Raw genomic sequence first — 20,758 nt, 5'->3', positions numbered from 1 at the left:
CCGACAAACAGTTCTTGTGCTGACGTTGCTTCCAGATGCAGTTTGGTACTCGGTAGTGAGTGTTGCAGCCAAGGACAGACGATTTGTACGTGCTTCAGCGCTCGGCGGTCCCCTTCTGTGAGCTTGTGTGGCCAACCACTTCGCAGCTGAGCCGTTGTTGCTTCAGTAAGGCCATTCTACTGCCAATGTTTGTCTATGGAGATTGCATGGCTATGTGCTCGATTTTATACACCTGTCAACAACGGGTTTGGCTGAAATAGCCGAATCCACTCATTTGAAGGGGTGTCCATATACTTTTGTATATGCAGTATAGTGTATTTAGGCTACAGTATGTGTGCATTTATGGGTGTGAAATGCATGCTGGCATGTGTGTGTGTGTGCGTGGGTCTGAATGTATGTGTACAGTACAGTAAGTGTAAGTGTTAGTTGCTGAGCACCCTTTCTAACGGCTGACCTGTTGTTCTCTCCTCCGGCCTGTTGGGGGTAGTGTTCCTGAGGACCCATAAGAGTATGGAGTCTGTGGATCCTCAGTTCACCATGAGGAGGAAGATGGAACAGCTGAGAGAAGAGCTGGAGCTGATGGAACAACTCAGAGAGGTGAGAGCTTCTCTGTCAATTTCTTTCTCACCCTCACTCTCGTCTGGAAGTCAACTCCCCATCCAGGAGCATTATGTCCTCGGTTTGTGCATGTGTTAACTTCTCTAGGGTAGGGGGCAGTATTTTGATGTCCGGATGAAAGGCGTGCCCAAATTAAACTGCCTGCTATTCAGGCTCAGAAGGTAGGATATGCATATTATTAGTAGATTTGGATAGAAAACACTCTGAAGTTTCTAAAACTGTTTGAATGATGTCTGTGAGTATAACAGAACTCACATGGCAGGCAAAAACCTGAGAAAAATACAACCAGGAAGTGTGGAAATCTGAGGCTTGTAGTTTTTCCAAGTGATTCCCTATCCAGTACACAGTGACTTAGGGTTCATTTTGCACTTCCTAAGGCTTCCACTAGATGTCAACAGTCTTTAGAACGTTGTTACATGCTTCTACTGTGAATATGGAGCGAACAAGAGGGCGAACAAGAGGGCGCCGTCCACATTTTGCCCTCTTCAGGCACTTTGTCCCTTTTTTTTTATATAGTCAGATGAGTGAGGAAATGACATGAGCTCAGAGGCGCGTGCTCATGTGAGTGTGACCTGTGTTCCTTTTCTTTTCTGAAGACATTGGAATTGTCCGGTTGGAATATTACTGAAGATTTATGTTAAAAACATCCTAAAGATTGATGCTATACATCGTTTGACATATTTCTACGAACGTAAATATAACTTTTTTTGACTTTTCGTCGTGACATTTTCGCGCGCTTCCTGCAATTGGGATTAGTGGACTGAACATGCAAACAAAAAGGAGGTATTTGGACATAAATTATGGACTTTATCGAACAAAACAAACATTTATTGTGGACCTGGGAGTGCATTCTGATGAAGATCATCAAAGGTAAGTGAATATTTATAATATTATTTCTGAGTTTTATTGACTCCACAAAATGGCGGGTTTGGTTTCGTGTCTGAACGCTGTACTCAGATTATTGCAAAGTGTGCTTTCGCTGTAAAGTTTTTTTAAATCTGACACAGCGGTTTCATTAAGGAGAAGTGTATCTATAATTCTTTGAATTACAGTTTAATATTTTATCAACGTTTATGATGAGTATTTCTGTAAATTGATGTGCTCATTCACCGGATGTTTTGGGAGGCAAAACATTTCTGAACTACACGCCAATGTAAAATGTTTTTTTTGGATATAAATATGAACTTTATCGAGCAAAACATACATGTATTGTGTAACATGAAGTCCTATGAGTGCCATCTGATGAAGATCATCAAAGCGTAGTGATTAATTTTAGCTGTATTTCTGTTTTTTGTGACGCCTCTCCTTGCTTGGAAAATGTCTGTGTGTTTTTTTTTTTCAAGGTGATGTCCTAACATAATCTAATGCTATGCTTTCACCGTAAAGCCTTTTTGAAATCGGACAATGTGGTTGGATTAACGAGAAGATTATCTTTAAAATGGTGTAAAATACTTGTATGTGTGAGAAATTTGAATTATGAGATTTTTGTTGTTTTGAATTTGGCACCCTGCTATTTCACTGGCTGTTGAATAGTGTGTCCCGCAGGTGGGACGGTCACGTCCCACATACCCCAGAGAGGTTTTAAGGTGTATGTTTTGACCCCTCTTACCCCTCCTGTCTCCCCTCAGAGTATAGAGAGCAGACTGAAGGTGGCTCTTCCTGAAGACCTTGGCTCCTCCCTCATGGACGGGGTGGTGCTCTGCCATCTGGCCAATCACATTCGCCCACGCTCCGTGGCCAGCATCCATGTGCCCTCGTCCGCTGTGGTACGTCTGGGGGTCAATGAGGTGTTGAAGAGGGATAAGTAGGTATGGGTGATTCTTTGTGTGATAGACAGTTTTAGTCTGTCCTGAGCTATGTGTTCTATGTGTGACCCCATAGCCCAAACTCAGCATGGCCAAGTGTCGGAGGAACGTGGAGAACTTCCTGGATGCCTGTAGGAAGATGGGCGTTCCCGAGGTGAGACACTCCTGTCTGTTAGATAGTGGCACCTCATTGATCCTGAATCAGCCACTCTATTTCAGATTCACCTGTTAGAGTTAGGATTTGACTGAAGGAAACTGATCCTTGATCTGTTAAGTTTGAATAAATGCTACAGTGCATCATTGGGGTTGGAATCTAGTTGTGGGTGGGCTGATTAGGGATCAGTGAAGCAAACAGCCTGTAGAGGACACAGATACTATGCACACTAAAATGGAGCGTCAGAAAGGGCTAGATGCTAGTGCTGGGATGAAACTAGACCATTTGACAAGTCTACAACTTCTTTAGTTTATACAGTAATACAGTTAGTTCTAGGATATGTATTTGACATTGAGACCAAACCCATTTTATAATCATCACCTTAAAGCAATCTGCCCGGTCAGAGCACAGAGTTTGATCCCAGAACTGGCAGATCTAGTCAATCACCTTCCCACCTCCCACTACCTCCTCTGAAAGAGAGAGAGAAAGTTATGACACAAGCATTAGAGCTGCATCATCATCATCATCATTACACTGGACTATACTGTCATCACGGCTTTGGGCTTCCTCTATGCTGTACCAAATGACCAGTGGTACACTTTTAAACTTTAATCCGGGTCTTGCCTGTTTCTGACCCCAGCGTGCCAAAGACAAAAATTAGTTTAACAGGAGCTGGTGAGCTCTCATGTCATTTACTTGACTAAAACATTTTGTGTGTGTATGGGTTGGTAACAAAGGACTTGGCGACTGCACTTCCTGATTTGACAAGACACCCAGAATCAAACCACACCCCGAAACCAATTCACGTTTGAATTCAGTCATGGCCGCTAGAATTTCTTAATGAGAGTTCACAGGTGTGAAGAGTTAGCCAAATTATTTTGCCAATTAGCTTCAGCCAGCTGGTGTGCAACCGTGGCAAAGTTGGTTTGACTTTGGATAGCCTATCTCTAAGGATAGTTAGGAACCATCAATAAATACACAATGTAAATGGGGGAATATTTTCATGTTGGACATCTTTTAGTTGTCTCATCGAATGCTTTCAATATTTGTATACCACTTTTTACAATTTATAGTTGGTTTGAGGTTTAAGTCATTGAAATTTGGAGCTATTGACCTTTTAAAAATATTGTCCCAAGTACATTGTGTAATTTACTGATGGTCCCTAACTAGCCCCATAGGGATATTGAATGTCACACCAAATTGACCATCAGGGCATTAAGATCGGTCTTGTGCAGCTGCGCTCAGAATTGATGATTTCTTGGGTGCTGTGGGCAGGATTAAAATAAACCCAACCCACAGACAACTGTTACAGTATCCTTCATTCCGTGACATACGATTGTTTCCTATCATCTTTATAACCAACATTATCCTGTTTACACTTTGTAGTCAATTTTGACACTAGAATAAATGTTTTTGACTCCTATCAATGCCACATAGGCCATTTTCAAAACGATAACTTTCTTTTTAGGGGCAATCGCTCTTTAATAAGTGTGCTTGTGTGTGAGTATCAAATTGGCCCAGTGACCCTGGCTCCTCGTTGCTATGTGATTGCTCCTTTTTGTAAATATATTCAGTAGTTATGACCACTATTTCTGTCGCCCAGTGATTACACATACAGTAGCAGTGGGACTCATTATTTGGTCATACGCTAGTATAGTAAGCACAGCTGTGATTGTGTTTAGAGGATTCTCTCTTCACTCAATGAGCCTGGTCGAAACCTCACACTACAAAAGTTGCCTTTCAGTCACTGTGTTTGAGTAGCCTGATGGGACTGTACATTAGAATGCAAAGTGTCACCATTACCAACAGTGAGACTGTCTGAGACCTCTTGGCTGCTTCCTTAGACCTCCTGCTTGCTTGCTGTTGCTAGTCTGGTTTTGCTTGTGTAACCTGGCCCTAGCCAACTTGTAATCCTACTGCTTGCTGGCTGAAATGTCGCTGCCTCACCGAAACAGGTGCTTTATGCTGGGTTGAAAGCTAATGCTAGCAAATGCAAGTGAAGGTGTAGCTGGAAAACACCAACCGCACCCTCATTGCTCCTAACGCTCCACACCACAGCATGGCCTGCTTTCTGAAAGAGAGACAGAGTTCAGTCTCAGTTTGATAAAATTTGTAAGTCACATACTCTCTCTCAAAAAGCAGCCCTGCACATTGCCCTGGTAACCCACGCCTGCGCAGCCCTGCACAAAAAACACACACCTTGACCCCTGACCTTGGTTCCCACTGGTTAACATCCTGCTTTGTTTCTCTCTGTTCTGTTTTCCTGCCGGACCACCCTCTATCTCCCTTCTCTTCTTCTCCCCTGAATCCCCTCCCCTTATTTCTCTTTTCTTGGCACTCCCTTCCCATTTTCTTCCTCTTCTTTGTTCTGGTATTTTTTCTCCTATGTGTTGTTCTTCCCCCCCATTATTCTCCTCCACTTCTATCTGGCTGTATTTCTCTTCTTCATCCACAAAATTCTTTGATGTTCCTATGTGAGCCCCTTCCTTTCTATCTGTATCATTCTCTTCCCCCCATTCTCCATTCATCCCTTCAACTTCTTTTCCTTTTTTCCAATCCTTCTCCCTTCACCTTCATTTACATTGTATGTTACCTCCTCCGCTCCTCTTTCGGGCCTCAGTCGTCCCTCTGCTCAGCATATGACATCATCCAGTGTCACCTGCGGCCGATCCGCGTCACCGTGCGCGCCCTGGTCGCCATGGAGACCCCCACAGAGGGGAGGAACTCAGACAGACAGGGGGAGGACCCGAGTCCAAACCCAAGCCCTGCCCCAGAGGTGTCTACACAGGTCGCCTTGGCTCCGTCTCCCGCCTGGCAACCCTGGGACCTGATTGGCTCGAGCCTAGTACATGTGTTCTGTCTCCTCCTGCTGTTTGTGGCCTATAGCTGGAGCGAGCTGACGTAATGCCACCTGTCAATCTCCTGTCAAAGCCCCCCCCTCCAGCATGTGCCAATACATCTCCGTTCGCAATCCTCCTCCTCTTTTTCTTCAACCTCGTTTCTGTGCTCTTCTCCTCTGTCCAGAAAAAACTGCTGACTCACACACATAGTGTGTCTCTCATACACACTTTTATTCATGCACACATTGCAGATGCGCACCAATAAACTCCAATAAATACCAACTCACAACCTCACACACATGCATTCATATACTGTCCCCATCAATACTGCACATTCCAACTGTTGAAAGAATCCTGGAGCTTGTACACAAGGGGTTTACCGGAAGACTCTCTACAACTCTTTGGCCAATGTGTCAAATCAAGCCTATCATGTTGGACTCTTGGCTTTATTAATGCCCTCTGGGGTCACAGACCTGTTGTATGGGGTCATACATTGTCTCTTGGTTCCATACAGCCTGTCTAGTTTGGGTCCAGGTAAGGACAGAGCATTAATAGGGTTCCTCTATCAAGCTGGATCTTGCCGCTTTTTTGTCGCATTGGTCTCTCTCTTCAAACCACATCAAATACAGGTACAATACTGTCTGTTCAAAGGAAATAGTAAAGCTCAATAGTGATGCCATCTGTTACACAAAGACACAACAAACAGTGTATAGGTTTGGACCTAATAAACACACTACTTATTACTAGATTGTAAAATGTCACTACAGAACACTGTCACTAAATAAAGTTCAATAATCATGTCACTACTGCACATCTTTACCCGACCATCTACAGGTAACTGCCAAAATAATGGAAACGCTTGAGTAAATGATGGATACAAAATATATTGAAAGCAGATGCTTCCACACAGGTGTGGTTCCTGAGTTAATTAAGCAATTAACATCCCATAGGGTCATGTATAAAAAGGCTAGGCAGGCAATTAGTTTGGCTACTATGGCGATGTCCCCATAGGATGACAGGGCACGAGTGATCACTGAGTGGTTTGATGAGCATGAAAACAATGTAAACCATATGCCATAGCCATCTCACTCCCCATATCTCAATCCAATTTAACACGTATGGGAGATTCTGGAGCGGCGCCTGAGACAGCATTTTCCACCATCATCAACAAAACACCAAATTATTACGTTTTTTTGTGGAAGAAGGGTGTCACATCCCTCCAATAGAGTTCCAGACAGTTGTAGAATCTATGCCAAGGTGCATCGAAGTTGTTCTGGCTCGTGATGGCCCAACACCCTATTAAGACCCTTTATATTGGGGTTTCCTTTATTTTGGAAGTTACCTGTACATAACTTTCATATTGCTATAGTTGATTTACCCTGGGGGAGTTACATGACTACAGTATGTAGAAGTTTTGGGCCGACTATTGTATTATTGTCGTGGTTCAGACGGTAGACTTATTTTCTTACTTTAAAACCTCATGAAGATACATTGGATGGAAGTTTATTTTACCCAGCGACTGCAATTGGTACGCCATTATACTATTAGTTCTGTGTGTTTTAACTCAGCCATTGCTGTGAGGCTTTATAATGACTTGTATATCTGATGGTGTGAATGGAACTGGTAATAAATGTACAGTTACCACCTCTCCTATTTTGTGTTGCTGTTCTCTGAAGGATGATGATGCTGTTCAGATTCTTCATAATGGTTATCCAACATACTCCTACACACACCTGTACTGTCTATGTTCCCTCATCACCATCGTTGCATTGAGAGGTCTTGATTTACTTATGTTTTGTCTGTCTCCCTATTTCTGTCCCACTCATTCCCGATCTCCCCCCCCCCCCACTCTCTCTGTTTGTCTCTTCTTTCTCTTCTCTGTGGAACCTCCACAGGATAAGCTGTGTCTGCCTCATCACATACTAGAGGAGAAGGGTATGATAAAGGTGAGCATGACAGTCCAGGCGCTGGTGGATGAGACTTCAACCAAGCAGGCTCTCTTCACGTGAGAGGGAAGAAGACCAGCACACCAACATAGACACACCACTTTGTCAAAGTGAACCAACACAAGTTGCCATTATGCCTTTTCCAAAGGACTGTAGCCTATATCTCAGTCTTCCTTTCGTGATTCTTACAACCAGGGTTTGAAGTTACACATTGATGCGTGGGGTGCCCTGACATTCAAAGCTGACAGGGGTGTCCACATTGATGGTTTTTCATTCTTACGAGAGCATCCAGCAGCCTTGGACACTCCTGTAGCTTGAACCCTGCCTACAACAGCTTCTAGAATGCTGCACCGTGTATGTTTGACTATGCATTTCACCCCTCTATTCCTAAGGCCAGGTATATCACCCTCAGTATTGAAAATAAACACCAGACACTCTAGCGTAGCGGTCTCTCTGCTACAGCTTCCCTATTTCAAGATATTTACAATGAACGTGACTGAGAGTATACGTTGAAAAGAATCCCCCAAATATTTCACTAATAGGTAATATATTTTAGGTTTAGTTCTGTATATTGTATTATGTTTTACTTTAAATGGAACTCTCACCACCTCTGTAGGGGTTGAAGTATTGTCGTAACATTATGGGAACATTGTGTTTTGGTTGTTGAATCAGGAGTTGTTGTGGGTATGTAACTCAGGGTAGGTGTGGGCTTACTACACTGTCATGCTTCATTCCGTAGCCTGCTTCTCAGTCTATGGTATTACCCTAACATTGTGTATGTGCCTGACTGCATCTGTGCGTGTCAAAGCGAGTGACAGGAGTCATAGTTAGCCAGAATGAGAAAGAGGGTTTGCATGCCCTAGTACATTGTATACTGCTAAATAACCTCTAGAAGCGTGGGGTGATGCTGACCATGCTAGGTGGTCATGTAGGACCTACAATGTTAGCGTTTAAAAGTAACTGATACATTCACTGATTTAGAGACTGTTAGCAGTATCTGAAGAGTTGATGCTTGAGTGCCCAATATCCCACTACTACACAAAACCGCACAACACTCCAAAATAAGAATACTAAGTGTGTGTGAGTGAGCAATGGTGTTGGGTTTTTTATTGTACAGATATGCATTTTATACAGCTTGGTATCCAAAGCATAAGCTTTAGCAGTAAAAACAAACAATGTTTCACTGGATAGATTTGACAGTTGCCAAAACTAAAGTTTTTTTCAGAGCACTTATGAGACAGCAATTCATTAAAGCTAGAATCCTTAATTGAAACAATGTCAGAGGCCACCCCTACTTTGTTTTGGTAAAACGCTGAGGGATGGGCCTGAATAAATGTAACCACTCTCAAATTCATAGACAGCTATGAATGCAAGGTCTGACCATACATTATATAAAAATTTGTTTTAACCATGTTTTAAGGCTATACTATGTTTGTTTACATTGACATTGTTTACAAACATTGGGTGTAAAACAAGTTTTTATTCTGGGTTCCGATGGGGTACGACAGTTTAACTAAGCTTGAGGCATTTATAAGTTATATTCAAGAATCAAATGGGTATATCATTAATTTATAAGTCCAAAAATGGATGTAGCAACTAATGATTCTAGCTTTAATGTTTTTGAATATATGGTTTGTACTATTCCAATGATCTAAATGTCTTTAGACGTATGGTACAGTGAGGGGAAAATGTATTTGATCCCCTGCTGATTTTGTACGTTTGCCCACTGACAAATGATCAGTCTATAATTTTAATGGTAGGTTTATTTGAACAGTGAGAGACAGAATAACAACAACAAAAAATCCAGAAAAACACATGTCAAAAATGTTATAAATTGATTTGCATTTTAATGAGGGAAATAAGTATTTGACCCCCTCTCAATCAGAAAGATTTCTGGCTCCCAGGTGTCTTTTATACAGGTAACAAGCTGAGATTAGGAGCACACTCTTAAAGGGAGTGCTCCTAATCTCAATTTGTTACCTGTATAAAAGACACCTGTCCACAGAAGCAATCAATCAATCAGATTCCAAACTCTCCACCATGGCCAAGACCAAAGAGCTATCCAAGGATGTCAGGGACAAGATTGTAGACCTACACAAGGCTGGAATGGGCTACAAGACCATCGCCAAGCAGCTTGGTGAGACGGTGACAACAGTTGGTGCGATTATTCGCATATGGAAGAAACACAAAATAACTGTCAATCTCCCTCGGCCTGGGGCTCCATGCAAGATCTCACCCTGTGGAGTTGCAATGATCATGAGAACGGTGAGGAATCAGCCCAGAACTACACGGGAGGATCTTGTTAATGATCTCAAGGCAGCTGGGACCATAGTCACCAAGAAAACAATTGGTAACACACTACACCGTGAAGGACTGAAATCCTGCAGTTCCCACAAGATCCCCCTGCTCAAGAAAGCACATATACATGCCTGTCTGAAGTTTGCCAATGAACATCTGAATGATTCAGAGGACAACTGGGTGAAAGCGTTGTGGTCAGATGAGACCAAAATGGAGCTCTTTGGCATCAACTCAACTCGCCGTATTTGGAGGAGGAGGAATGCTGCCTATGACCCCAAGAACACCATCCCCACCGTCAAACATGGAGGTGGAAACATTATGCTTTGGGGGTGTTTTTCTGCTAAGGGGACAGGACAACTTCACCACATCAAAGGGACGATGGACGGGGCCATGTACCGTCAAATCTTGGGTGAGAACCTCCTTCCCTCAGCCAGGGCATTGAAGATGGGTATTCCAGCATGACAATGACCCAAAACACACAGCCAAGGCAACAAAGGAGTGGCTCAAGAACAAGCACATTAAGGTCCTGGAGTGGCCTAGCCAGTCTCCAGACCTTAATCCTATAGAAAATCTGTGGAGGGAGCTGAAGGTTCGAGTTGCCAAATGTCAGCCTCGAAACCTTAATGACTTGGAGAAGATCTGCAAAGAGGAGTGGGACAAAATCCCTCCTGAGATGTGTGCAAACCTGGTGGCCAACTACAAGAAACATCTGACCTCTGTGATTGCCAACAAGTACTAAGTCATGTTTTGCAGAGGGGTCAAATACTTATTTCCCTCATTAAAATGCAAATCAATTTATAACATTTTTGACATGCGTTTTTCTGGATTTTTTTGTTGTTATTCTGTCTCTCACTGTTCAAATAAACCTACCATTAAAATTAGACTGATAATTTCTTTGTCAGTGGGCAAACGTACAAAATCAGCAGGGAATCAAATACTTTTTTCCCTCACTGTAAATGTTATGAGAAGTAGTGACGTGAAGTGTCAATGTGATGGTTCGTGCAAGTGGGTTTTGTATTTAGAAAGTATTGTAGTAGTATATTTCTTACTTTATGGGGCGACCCGACCAAATTCACATATAAATGTGAGGTATAGCTCTGTTATTCTCATTGAAAGGTAGATCAGTTCCATCTACGCTATTTCTATGCATCCCGTTCTTATATCGTTACCTTTCAGCTGAAAATACAATCGTTATGGAAAATATTTCACAGCGGTTTAGAAGGTACAATGATTATCTACGCTATACTTGCTTGTTTTTTCAAACTGAAATTTGCCGAATTATTCGAATTTTTGCAACCAGGAAATGGCGGAGCCATTTCTGCATAGTGAATCTTTAAGAGCAATTTGAATATTTTAAGTCACCACCACACTCCTCAGGCAAAGTGAACAATCTCTTAGCAATGAGATCACTCCAGATCCTGATTCTAATGTAGAATTCAAAGTAACAATTACAACTATTTATGTATATAATGTAGCTAATATTTAATATAATTTACTATATATATAAAATTATGCACAGTAATCCTACTTTAATACTCAAAGTAATTTCCCTTCCACCAAGCTAAATAGAACTACTCAGGTGCTAACATTTGACTACCAGTATCCCTTCTCCCAGTTCTAACATTTCCTCCTATATTTTGATGATAGAAGAGAGATGTGTAAACTAAAAGGGAAATATGACAAGGATATTTGCTTAGGAGAAAGTGACTGTGGCTTATCGTTTCCTTATGGAGGTGTGGGCCGTGTGCTGCAAACCTGACAGTTTAGAAACCTAAAGAGGGGACTTAACATTTAAAAATTGTCATTACTTTTAGTTCATTGATTAGTCACGTCAATCCCTTGGGCCTTTAGGTATGGCTGCCTACGGGCCTGAAATTATCTGCACTTTAAAGAGACTGTTTTGGCAACTGACAAATCTCAGAGCTCCATTTTAAATTAGAAATGTGTGTATGACATTTATTTGAACTATACAAATGTTTTTGCTGAGTTGAGCAGTTTGGCCCTTTCTGTTTATAGTCCTGAAAGCCTGTACTCAGTTTTGTACTTTGATTGGGAGGAAATGTATTTTTTTTTTTATGTTTAGGTTTCTTAAAATTGACATACCATTTTGTACCTCTTGTCATATTGGTGTACAGCAATTTGGATTTTATTGCATTGAAACACCCCTTTAATGTTGCCTTAACTGCTGTGAATAATGTATATATTTAATCACTTTATCAGTAAAGACCTTATCTGTAAAAAGCACATTGTCTTATGTTCTATAGTCCACCTACATGTATTTTGTACTGGTCTCAGATGTCAACGTGTATAAGCCTAAGGTCATAAAATGGAATCAAAAGTAAAAACTGAACCTTTATTTCAGAAATACAGTTGGAGTGACCACATGATTCGCAAGCAAACTCATCTTAACACCAAGCATCCTGGCCCCACTATTGTCTGTTCTAAGTTTGACTCAACATAGCAAGTGTGTTCATTTCAGCTCACAAGGCGCATCAGGTTAATTTTAGCTTGGCCGCTCTGGATGGGACAGGTGGACAATACCAGGTGCACAGTTGGGGTAGAAGGCACAGAAGAGGGTTCTGGTCCAGCAGTCAGTCTTAAGCGTTGAGGAACTTGGCGTGGTGCTTGATGTGGTCGGTGATGAACGAATAGATGAAGAAGTAGCTGTGGTCGTAGCCCTGATGGAAACATAAATGGCACTGTTAGTCTGACACTGCATTTTACACCAGTAAACAAGCACATACTGCATGTATAGAACAACTGGTAGCAGGGAAATCACACAGCAAAGTCATCAACCCTAGTCCAGTACACATCGTACAGTAGTTCCTCCTTTAAATGTTGCCAGAATTATATGACACATTATTTAATTGTCAGCCATTTTTACCATTAATGCTAGTTTGAGAAGCATTTGATAGTCTTCAATATTGGCATTAGAGAATTTAAAACCTTTTTTGTAAGAACATAGTATATGTGATTATGAAATTTAGCTTCATTAATATTATGGTGTTTCTATTCCAAGAAAAACAAAACCATCAGGGTTTCCGTTAGGATGGAACGGAAAATACAACGTGACGGCCGGGAGTAGGCTACAGTACTAAGAGCATAAGAGGATTCTAAATTAATATCTAAGGGGCATTTTTCATTAGGGAAAATCTGATCTGTGAGAATATCTAAAGGGGATTTTATAATAAAAAAATATATATAAAAAAACACGATATTTTGGAGATTATTTCATTTTCATTTAACCTGGAGTGAGCAAGAAAAAGGCCATTCTTGACAATGGGGTGAGACATTCTCACTAATTTATATAAAAAGCCAGTTTGTTATTTATTTTATTTTTTAAGAGAAAAACCAAAAGCCGCCTCATGGGTCTCCCGATCGAGACCGGCACAGGTATCGAACCAGCATCTGTAGCAACGCAGTTAGCACTGCGATGTCTTAGACCACTGCACCACTCCATTAGGAAAATATGGCGCTGTACAACGTGATGATCGGGAGTAGGCTACAGTACTAAGAGCATAACATTTCCACACCCTAATTGTAGTGTAACCAATACCCAAACGGAGATTCAGTGAACATAAAAATCTCATTGATTTATCAAGACCAGTCCCCGTGCTCGTCTCAGAGCAGTACGAAACAATGCGGACAGCACATTACTCAAAACTAGTGAGACTCAATTCGCCTACGGTAAGCCTACAGTATATCTAAAAACATATTTTTTTCAATGACGTGACTCTCCGCCCATAGTTACATTTACAGGATTCTAAATTAATATCTCTGGGGCATTTTTCGTTACGGCAAATCTGATCTGTGAAAATATCTAAAGGGGCTTTTATATAATTAAATTAATAATAAATCGGTTTGTTTAAAAATCAACAATATTTGAGATGATTTCATTTATTTAACCTAGAGTGAGCGAGAAAAATGCCATTCTTGAACATGGGGTGAGACGCTCACTAATTTGTAAATGAAGCCAGTTTGTTATTTAGAATTATTTATGTTTTTAGAGGGAGAGACACCAAAAGCCACCTCATGGGGGGGGGGGGGGGGGCATCCAAAGTTTTTATGCTGATCAATTGCCTTATCAAAATACAGAGAGGTGTTGGTAAGCGTATATTGTCCTGCTAATAATGACTTAAATGTAATTATAACACTGTACATGTTGTCCAGGTCAGGATAACCAAAACATTTATTTTTTAAAGACTAATGTTGGTACTTATTTATTTTGATCCAAAGCCATGAATGAGTGAGTCACTCAGCTTTTTAAAAATGTATTTAACTAGGCAAGTCAGTTAAGAACAAATTCTTATTTTCAATGACGGCCTAGGAACAGTGGGTTAACTGCCTTGTTCAGGGGCAGAATGACAGATTTTTACCTTGTCAGCTCAGGGATTCGATCTGGCAACCATTCAGTTACTAGTCCAACACTCTAACCACTAGGCTACCTGCCGCCCTAATGTAGGTGCCGAGGCTATATGACTGTGCCATCAACTTGATTATTTAGCAGACATCACTTGCTTATATTCAGTCAACACTGTGGCTCAGTTGGTAGAGCATGGTGTTTGCAATGCCAGCATGGTGTGTGCAACGCCAGGGTTGTGGGTTCGATTCCCACGAGGGGCCAGTACAAAAAAAAAAAATGCATGAAAGGAAAATGAAATGTATGTATGTATTCACTACTGTAAGTCGCTCTGGATAAGAGCGTCTGCTAAATGACTAAAATGTAAAAATATCATGCACTATAATTGAACATTTTCATTTCTCCATGCTTGTCTCAGAGCAGCATGAAACAGTGCTGAAATAGTTGACCACAGCGGGTAGGATATAGATAGATATTGTGGAGATTACTTTGTTTTCAAAAAACGAAAGTGAGCGATGAATTAAAGTCCAAAATAATATTAATAAAGGCCAACATACATCTTTTTTTTTGGAGGGAGAGAAACCAAGGACATCCCGGCCAGCCAAACCCTCCCCTAACCCGGGTGACACTGTGCACCGCCCTATGGGACTCCCAAACACGGTAGGATGTGATACAGCCTGGATTCGAACCAGGGACTCTAGTGATGCCTCTTGCAGTAAGATGCGGTGCCTTAGACCACTGTGCCATTCGGGAGCCATGACCAATATATATTGTCCTTACTAATAACCCATCGTGGAAACATTGTTTGCAGAATTCACAGCCTGCTACGCTTGTGAAAAACAGGGTTAATAATAATAATAATACTTTTTCCCCCTTCCACATGTTAAAGGTTCCAATTGATAATGTTATTTTTTTTATCAATTAGTATATTTGAGTTTAACCACAATATTTGTTGTTTTTTCTGGTGGATTAAACTTTGCAACCAATCACGGCCGGTTGTGATACAGCCAACCTAACTAAGAAATACATTTGACGATGGGGGAGAATTCTCCTTCTAGGCAAGTCTTGTCCTGCTAATAGCGCTGTACAACGTGACCGTGTGTGTTTGAAAGAGTATTTTCCAGTAAGAAACAATTTGTTTACCTTCATTTGCCTACTTTGTTCCACCATTTCTGTCATTCAGTGATATTTATTCCCATAGTAATTCGTTATGGATCCATAACTAAACATCTGCATTTTGAAAGAGTATTTTTATCATTATTTTATTAACGAAAGCATATTGATGCTGATGAAGAAATGCAGTACAGTATACGCTTTATCCGACATTGAGGTTGCATGAGGTCGCCCACACGCACTTTAAAACATTTGGATAATAAAGAATTTAGAAGATAGAAGCCGCCTGCATTTGTTTATTAGGCTAATGTGCAGTCTGACAAGTAAACAGCCTACAGTACATACTGTAGTAAACATGGTAAAGTGCCTAATTCCTTACATAAGGGAGAGCAGGCCATGTCCAGACTTTCTCGGTGACCTCAAGTACTCATTAACTCTGTCTAATGCTTTTTCGGGTTGCATCAGTCATGGACAGTACACTTGTGAAAAACAAGTGTTTGAAAACCTGTTTTCAAAATGCCTCCAGCTGTCCATCACTAACTGTAAATAAAAACACAGCATCCTGTTACATTATTGTAACCACAATGTCACAAATAATTTGTATCTACCTTTCCAATTACTTTTAGAGTTTGGTATTTACAAGTGTGCGCTTTTCATGTCATTTTTCGTTAAATCCAGCTCGGATTTAAGTATAACTTTTGACTGAAGCCTTCAGTGAGAGGTCTAATGCTCTAATATTTAATCATTTCTGCTCTCCGAATTCATATCCAAGGGCATTATTCGCACCATTATTAGTTAATTGTTTTAGTTTGAACATGCAGACTTGCACTAATAACAGCAGGAACGTTTCCCTAGTCAGCCCCATTATTAGTGCAATGCCCCTTAAAGTGTTGCTCTGTGCTACCCAGTGGGGCGGGGGTCCACCCCCCTCCCAATGGGCTAGGTCCGTCTTGTGCTCTGCTCTGCGGCCGTCCCGTGCCTCCTGCCATCGTGCCTTGAACCTCGTACGCCTACCGCAATCTCAGTGCATTCAGCTGGAGAATTGCAAGGCAATAAATACCATTGTGCCCCACTCGGGAGCCAATATATATAGTCCTGCTAGAAACGTTGTTTGCAGAATTCACACAGGGTTAATAATATATCTGTGAGAATATCTAAGGGGCTTTTATATAATTTTAAATTAATAATAATAATAGCTTTGTTTAAAAAATAACAATATTTTGGAGACGATTTCGTTTTTTCAAATAACGTAAAGTGAGCAAGAAAAAGGCCATTCTTGAACTTAGGGTGAGACATTGTTACTAATTTGTAAATAAAGCCAGTTTGTTATTTAGAATTATTTATTTGTTTTTAGAGGGAGAGAAATCAAAAGCCTACCATCACCTCATGGGTCTCCCGGTCGCGGCCAGCACAGGTATTGAACCAGCATCTGTAGCAACGCAGCTTGCACTGCGATGCAGTGTCTTAGGGCGTGTACAATATGACCGGTCGGGAGTAGGCTACAGTAAGAACAAAATAAAATTTCCACACCCTAATTGTAGTCTAAGTTTCTCTTAGAATAAAACCTTAGTGTAACAGTTTTAGTAAGTAATACTGATGAGTAGTAACAAAAAAAGTGTATTTTTATAGACACAGTAGCACCTTGGGACCCAAAAGCATAATCAGTGCTCTAACTCCCCCTTGCGCTGGTCTGGAGAAATGAAGTAGTGACGCAGGGTACTGTACTAGTACAGTACTCGCAAAACTTTTAGTTGATCAACCACTGTAGGCATTTCAAGATCAAACAGTTGCTATAGTTGGCCGTTGGGTGGCAGCACTCACCGGCTGCAGCCTGAACACAACAGGAATCTTCTTTTCTGAGCAGGCGGCGATCAGGTTGTCAGGAAGCAGCTGGCTGGCCGACAGGAACTGGTCATCACGACCCTGGTCGATCAGGATGTCCAGCTGTGGGCCAGAGTATGACGCTGCCAGCACCGTGGCATCATACGCCTGGAAAGGAGGAAAAGGAGAGGAGGAAGAGTGATTAGAAACTCATGTTATTGTTCTGGAATTCCACTCCTCAAGGTCAGACCTATAGTTTGTGATCCCATTGATTTGGCCAGTCCCCCTGTAACCCCATACTGTACCTCCCAGGTCTTCTTGTCTTTTCCTAGGTACCCAGAGAAGGCCTTTTGCCCCCAGGCACACTGGATGGGGTTACAGATGGGGGCAAACGCAGAAACAGCCTGCAGAGAGAAAGGGATGAGGAGAAAGAGATTCATTCATATGTTCAAAAGATGTTGAGATCATAATGAAAAGACTTCCATATTGCAATGCCTTGTATTTTCCAGGGTTCTTCAGGGCGCAGATGAGGGCTCCGTGTCCCCCCATGGAGTGGCCGGAGATGGACATCTTCTCTGGGTCAGCGGGGAAGTTAGCGTTGATCAAACGAGGGAGCTGAGAGAGAGGGAAAATAAAGAGTTGGGGGGTGGTGATTAGCAGCGCATAGCAGTATCAATGGATTCACAATAGTAAATGCTACCATCAGCATGACTACTATTATCATGTGACCGACACACCTCCTCAGTGACATAGGTGTACATGCAGTAGTTGGTCTTCCAGGGCTCCTGGGTGGCGTTGACATAGAAACCAGCCCCTGTGCCAAAGTCCCAACTCTCATCTTCACCCTCGATGTTACAACCACCTGAACACCACATAAAGAGTAGGAAGGTTGGATGTGAGCTATAATTACTATTAAAAGGTGGGCGTGGGCATTGATTTAGTAAGGGCTGAATTATGCAATCAGTAAAGCGTGTGCATGCGTACGTGGGCTGGTGTCTGGGGCGACGATGATGATTCCATGCTCAGAAGCCGCCTGCTGACTGCCAGCCTTGGTGATGAAGTTCTGCTCTGTGCATGTCAACCCTAGAAGCACACAGTGAGACATGAAGGACAACATTTTCAACACACATAGGTAAAATCTAAGTAGTTGATCAGATTTTTATTATAGATCAGTGCAAGTATACAGGCAAGATCTTGACGATTAGTTGAATCAGGTGTGTTGGTGTTGGGATAGAACAAAACCCTACCCATTCTGGGCAGGGGTGGTGACCACTGTCTTTATGTAACATATGAGAGACCATGGACCATGAGAACTCACCAGAGAGCCAGTAGAACACGGGGCACTTCTCATTCTCGGCTTTAGGAGGCAGGTAGACAGCGACCTTCATTTTACACTTCAGCTCAGTGCTGAGAAATGAAAATGCATTACATCAAGTTTCTGCCATACTGCATGTTTCCACCCAAGCCATATGGGCACTTGTAAAACTATAATTTGTGTATTCCAATGGAAAAAACAGCAGTGTGTTGCATTGATGAATAACAGTGAAACAGAAATGAGCTAACAGACTGTCTGTGACTTAGCCGTTACAGGATAGGTACTGTTTGGGGTAGCACAGATCACTTTTCAATACCATCTTCGTTCTTGATTCGGCCAAATATATATCTTCAAAAAAATGTCAGTGTCGAGTTGCAGGTGGTTTGTTTGAATTTAGAAAATGCTCCGCTATTAAAATAATTGTTTTGCTCCATGAAGTAATCCAACAATGTGTATGCCAAAATCTTGTCCATTTCAAATCTTCCCTCATTGATCGAGACATGAAGCACTTTGGGGTGGACAGAGTTCTCAATCAATGAGAAGATTTGAAATAGACAAGATGGTGGCGTACACATTGTTGGATTATTTCATTGAGCAAACATTTTATATATTTAAAAAGAGCATTTTCTAAATTCAAACGAACCACCTGCAACTGAGCAGACATTTGTGAATACACGTTTGGCCGAATTGAGAACGAAAATAGTATCGCCAAGTTAAGGTTGGTCGAAAATTCTCTGCTATGCCTAACAGTACCTACTGTAATGGCTCATGGGGAATCACATTAGCCTGTTACAATCTGCTAGGTAAAACAGAATATGAGCTCTCTGGAGATTAGTTTCACGAGGCTAGCTCACCTGTCATGCTCGAACACCTTCTGGTAGCCGCCACTGCACTTGTTGGATGACACTTGGGCGAGGGCCATAGTTTGGTTACCTTTGGCAAGTCCACAAGGGAAATAGTTATATTGTAAGGGACATTATTTCATAAATCTTGTTGCTACAGTTTTGCGTAGACCAGACAACATTGCATTTGTTAAACTCTTTCTTAGCAACTACTAGCATGCTAAAACTGTTGCATAGACCCTTTTCCAGTAAACGACACTGACTGATGCGCGGTAAGAAAGCCATCGCCATCTGCGCCCATTCAACATACCCCTTGCGTTATACTTTTCTAAACTCAATCACTTTTTTGGGGTTCCTATACGCTTACAATGATGTTTTAATTATTGATTGAACAGTTCTTTGGTTGTGACCTTTATTTTGGATGCAGCAGTTAGCTAGTATGTTAACGCTCATTGATATAAGCTAGGCTGTAGCAAAAGTTAGCCAAAGAAACATTTTACTGGTTGGAGTTTAAGTATAATGCAGTTGATTTGCAATGAAGACAAACTATTTTACACAGGCCATTTCATACGAGCCTTAAAATTCAAATCAATTATAACCCAATAGTACTGAGAAATGCACTCAGTACAATTTTTTTACTGGCGTTCTACAAGGACTCCCCCACCAACTTGCGCGCATCGCCCTCGTGCGGCTGTTTGCAAACACAGAAATTGGGTTTTAAGTCCACAGATGCATTCAAAAATAGAATGGCAAGTTGGTCAAAGTCATTCCACAGGGCAGGATAACCGACCAAGAAGATAGGCCCAAAACACAGCTGTGCTAGCTACCTTATGAACAGTAACATCTTAAAAAAGAAACCACTTGAAAGCATGCATGGTGCAGCCTCTGTAAATCGCTAGATGATCAATCGATGAATGGTATAAAGCCTTCATAGCAAGAGAATGCAGAGCTGTTTGCAGAATTTGCCACATTGTATCGGTTTCTGTGTAGCTGTCTGACTAATTCCAGCGAACCAGAGCCACTCTTACTCTGCAAGCAAGCTGCACGTAAGACGCTAAGTAACTTCTACTTCATGATCATAAAAACACAGCAAATAAGTGTTAATTTACACTTGCCATACCTTGTTAAATCACGATTATTGAGAATAACTTCACTTTGGTTCCTGCTACGTCTCCGCTGCCTGGATTTAGTAGTCCAACGTGAGGTTCGACGTGAAACGTCATGGAGATACCGCCCCTTGAATCTTCAAGTGTATGTCGATATGCAACCGAAAGGTTGCGTTGTTGTCAAAGAAAAGTTAAGAGGCCCTGAAATGATTGTTTTTTAACAAAACCATAGCTTTGGCTCACAGGCTCTCACTGTTAAAAAAATATTCAGTATGACTATAACAGCATCAAACCCCCCCAGCTCTGACTTTATTGAGGAAAAGTGTACATACTATGCCTGCGATGTGGTTGCCCCACCTAGCTATCTCAAGATGAATGCAATAACTGTAAGTGGCGTCTGCTCTTTAAAATATATATATAAAATATAATATATAATATGTATATATATATATTATATTGTAATGACCTGACTAGATCATAAAGGAACAATTGTCCAGACAGAGGATGGAGTTAACGAATGGACGGTTTATTAACCCAACT

The 20,758-nt window shown here is 41.5% G+C and overlaps 2 protein-coding genes across 6 annotated transcripts in view; one reads left to right on the top strand and one right to left on the bottom strand.

Annotated features, from left to right (window-relative positions):
• Positions 1-8,774, top strand: part of lrch1 (leucine-rich repeats and calponin homology (CH) domain containing 1) — a 98,395-nt gene extending 89,621 nt beyond the window's left edge. For 3 of the 5 annotated variants that reach the window (XM_029702577.1, XM_029702580.1, XM_029702576.1), the window contains 4 exons: positions 488-597; positions 2,247-2,384; positions 2,500-2,577; positions 5,198-7,070. In XM_029702577.1, coding sequence (XP_029558437.1) covers positions 488-597; positions 2,247-2,384; positions 2,500-2,577; positions 5,198-5,482 — 611 coding nt within the window. In that variant the 3' untranslated portion in view covers positions 5,483-7,070. Of the gene's footprint in view, positions 1-487; positions 598-2,246; positions 2,385-2,499; positions 2,578-5,197; positions 7,071-7,312 lie in introns of those variants that run through there. The other 2 variants (XM_029702582.1, XM_029702581.1) reach the window with 1 other exon arrangement.
• Positions 8,775-12,000: 3,226 nt separating this feature from the next.
• On the bottom strand, positions 12,001-20,328 carry esd (esterase D/formylglutathione hydrolase). The gene is made up of 9 exons (XM_029702575.1): positions 20,233-20,328; positions 19,125-19,203; positions 18,274-18,362; positions 17,940-18,038; positions 17,693-17,817; positions 17,451-17,570; positions 17,261-17,359; positions 16,956-17,123; positions 12,001-12,339 (listed from the first exon to the last, which is right to left on the bottom strand). The coding sequence occupies exons 2-9, from the start codon at positions 19,190-19,192 to the stop codon at positions 12,259-12,261; spliced, it is 849 nt and encodes a 282-aa protein (XP_029558435.1). The 5' UTR covers positions 19,193-19,203; positions 20,233-20,328; the 3' UTR covers positions 12,001-12,258.
• Between the last annotated feature and the right edge of the window lie 430 nt (positions 20,329-20,758).

This window comes from Salmo trutta, chromosome 20, assembly GCF_901001165.1.
Source record: "Salmo trutta chromosome 20, fSalTru1.1, whole genome shotgun sequence".
NCBI classification, from domain to species: Eukaryota; Metazoa; Chordata; class Actinopteri; order Salmoniformes; family Salmonidae; genus Salmo; species Salmo trutta.
Note: the sequence above shows the minus strand (reverse complement) of the source record. Positions and strands in the feature narration are given on the sequence as shown.

Bases quoted from the DNA above. Each gene is read 5' to 3' on its own strand.
- esd (XM_029702575.1), bottom strand. From the start codon at position 19,192: ATGGCCCTCGCCCAAGTGTCATCCAACAAGTGCAGTGGCGGCTACCAG. The intron at 17,124-17,260 runs GTACAGTATGGG...CCTCCTTTCCAG, and splicing joins AAGACAAGAAGACCTGGGAG to GCGTATGATGCCACGGTGCT. The intron at 12,340-16,955 runs GTGAGTGCTGCC...TGTTTCCATCAG, and splicing joins TTGTGTTCAGGCTGCAGCCG to GGCTACGACCACAGCTACTT.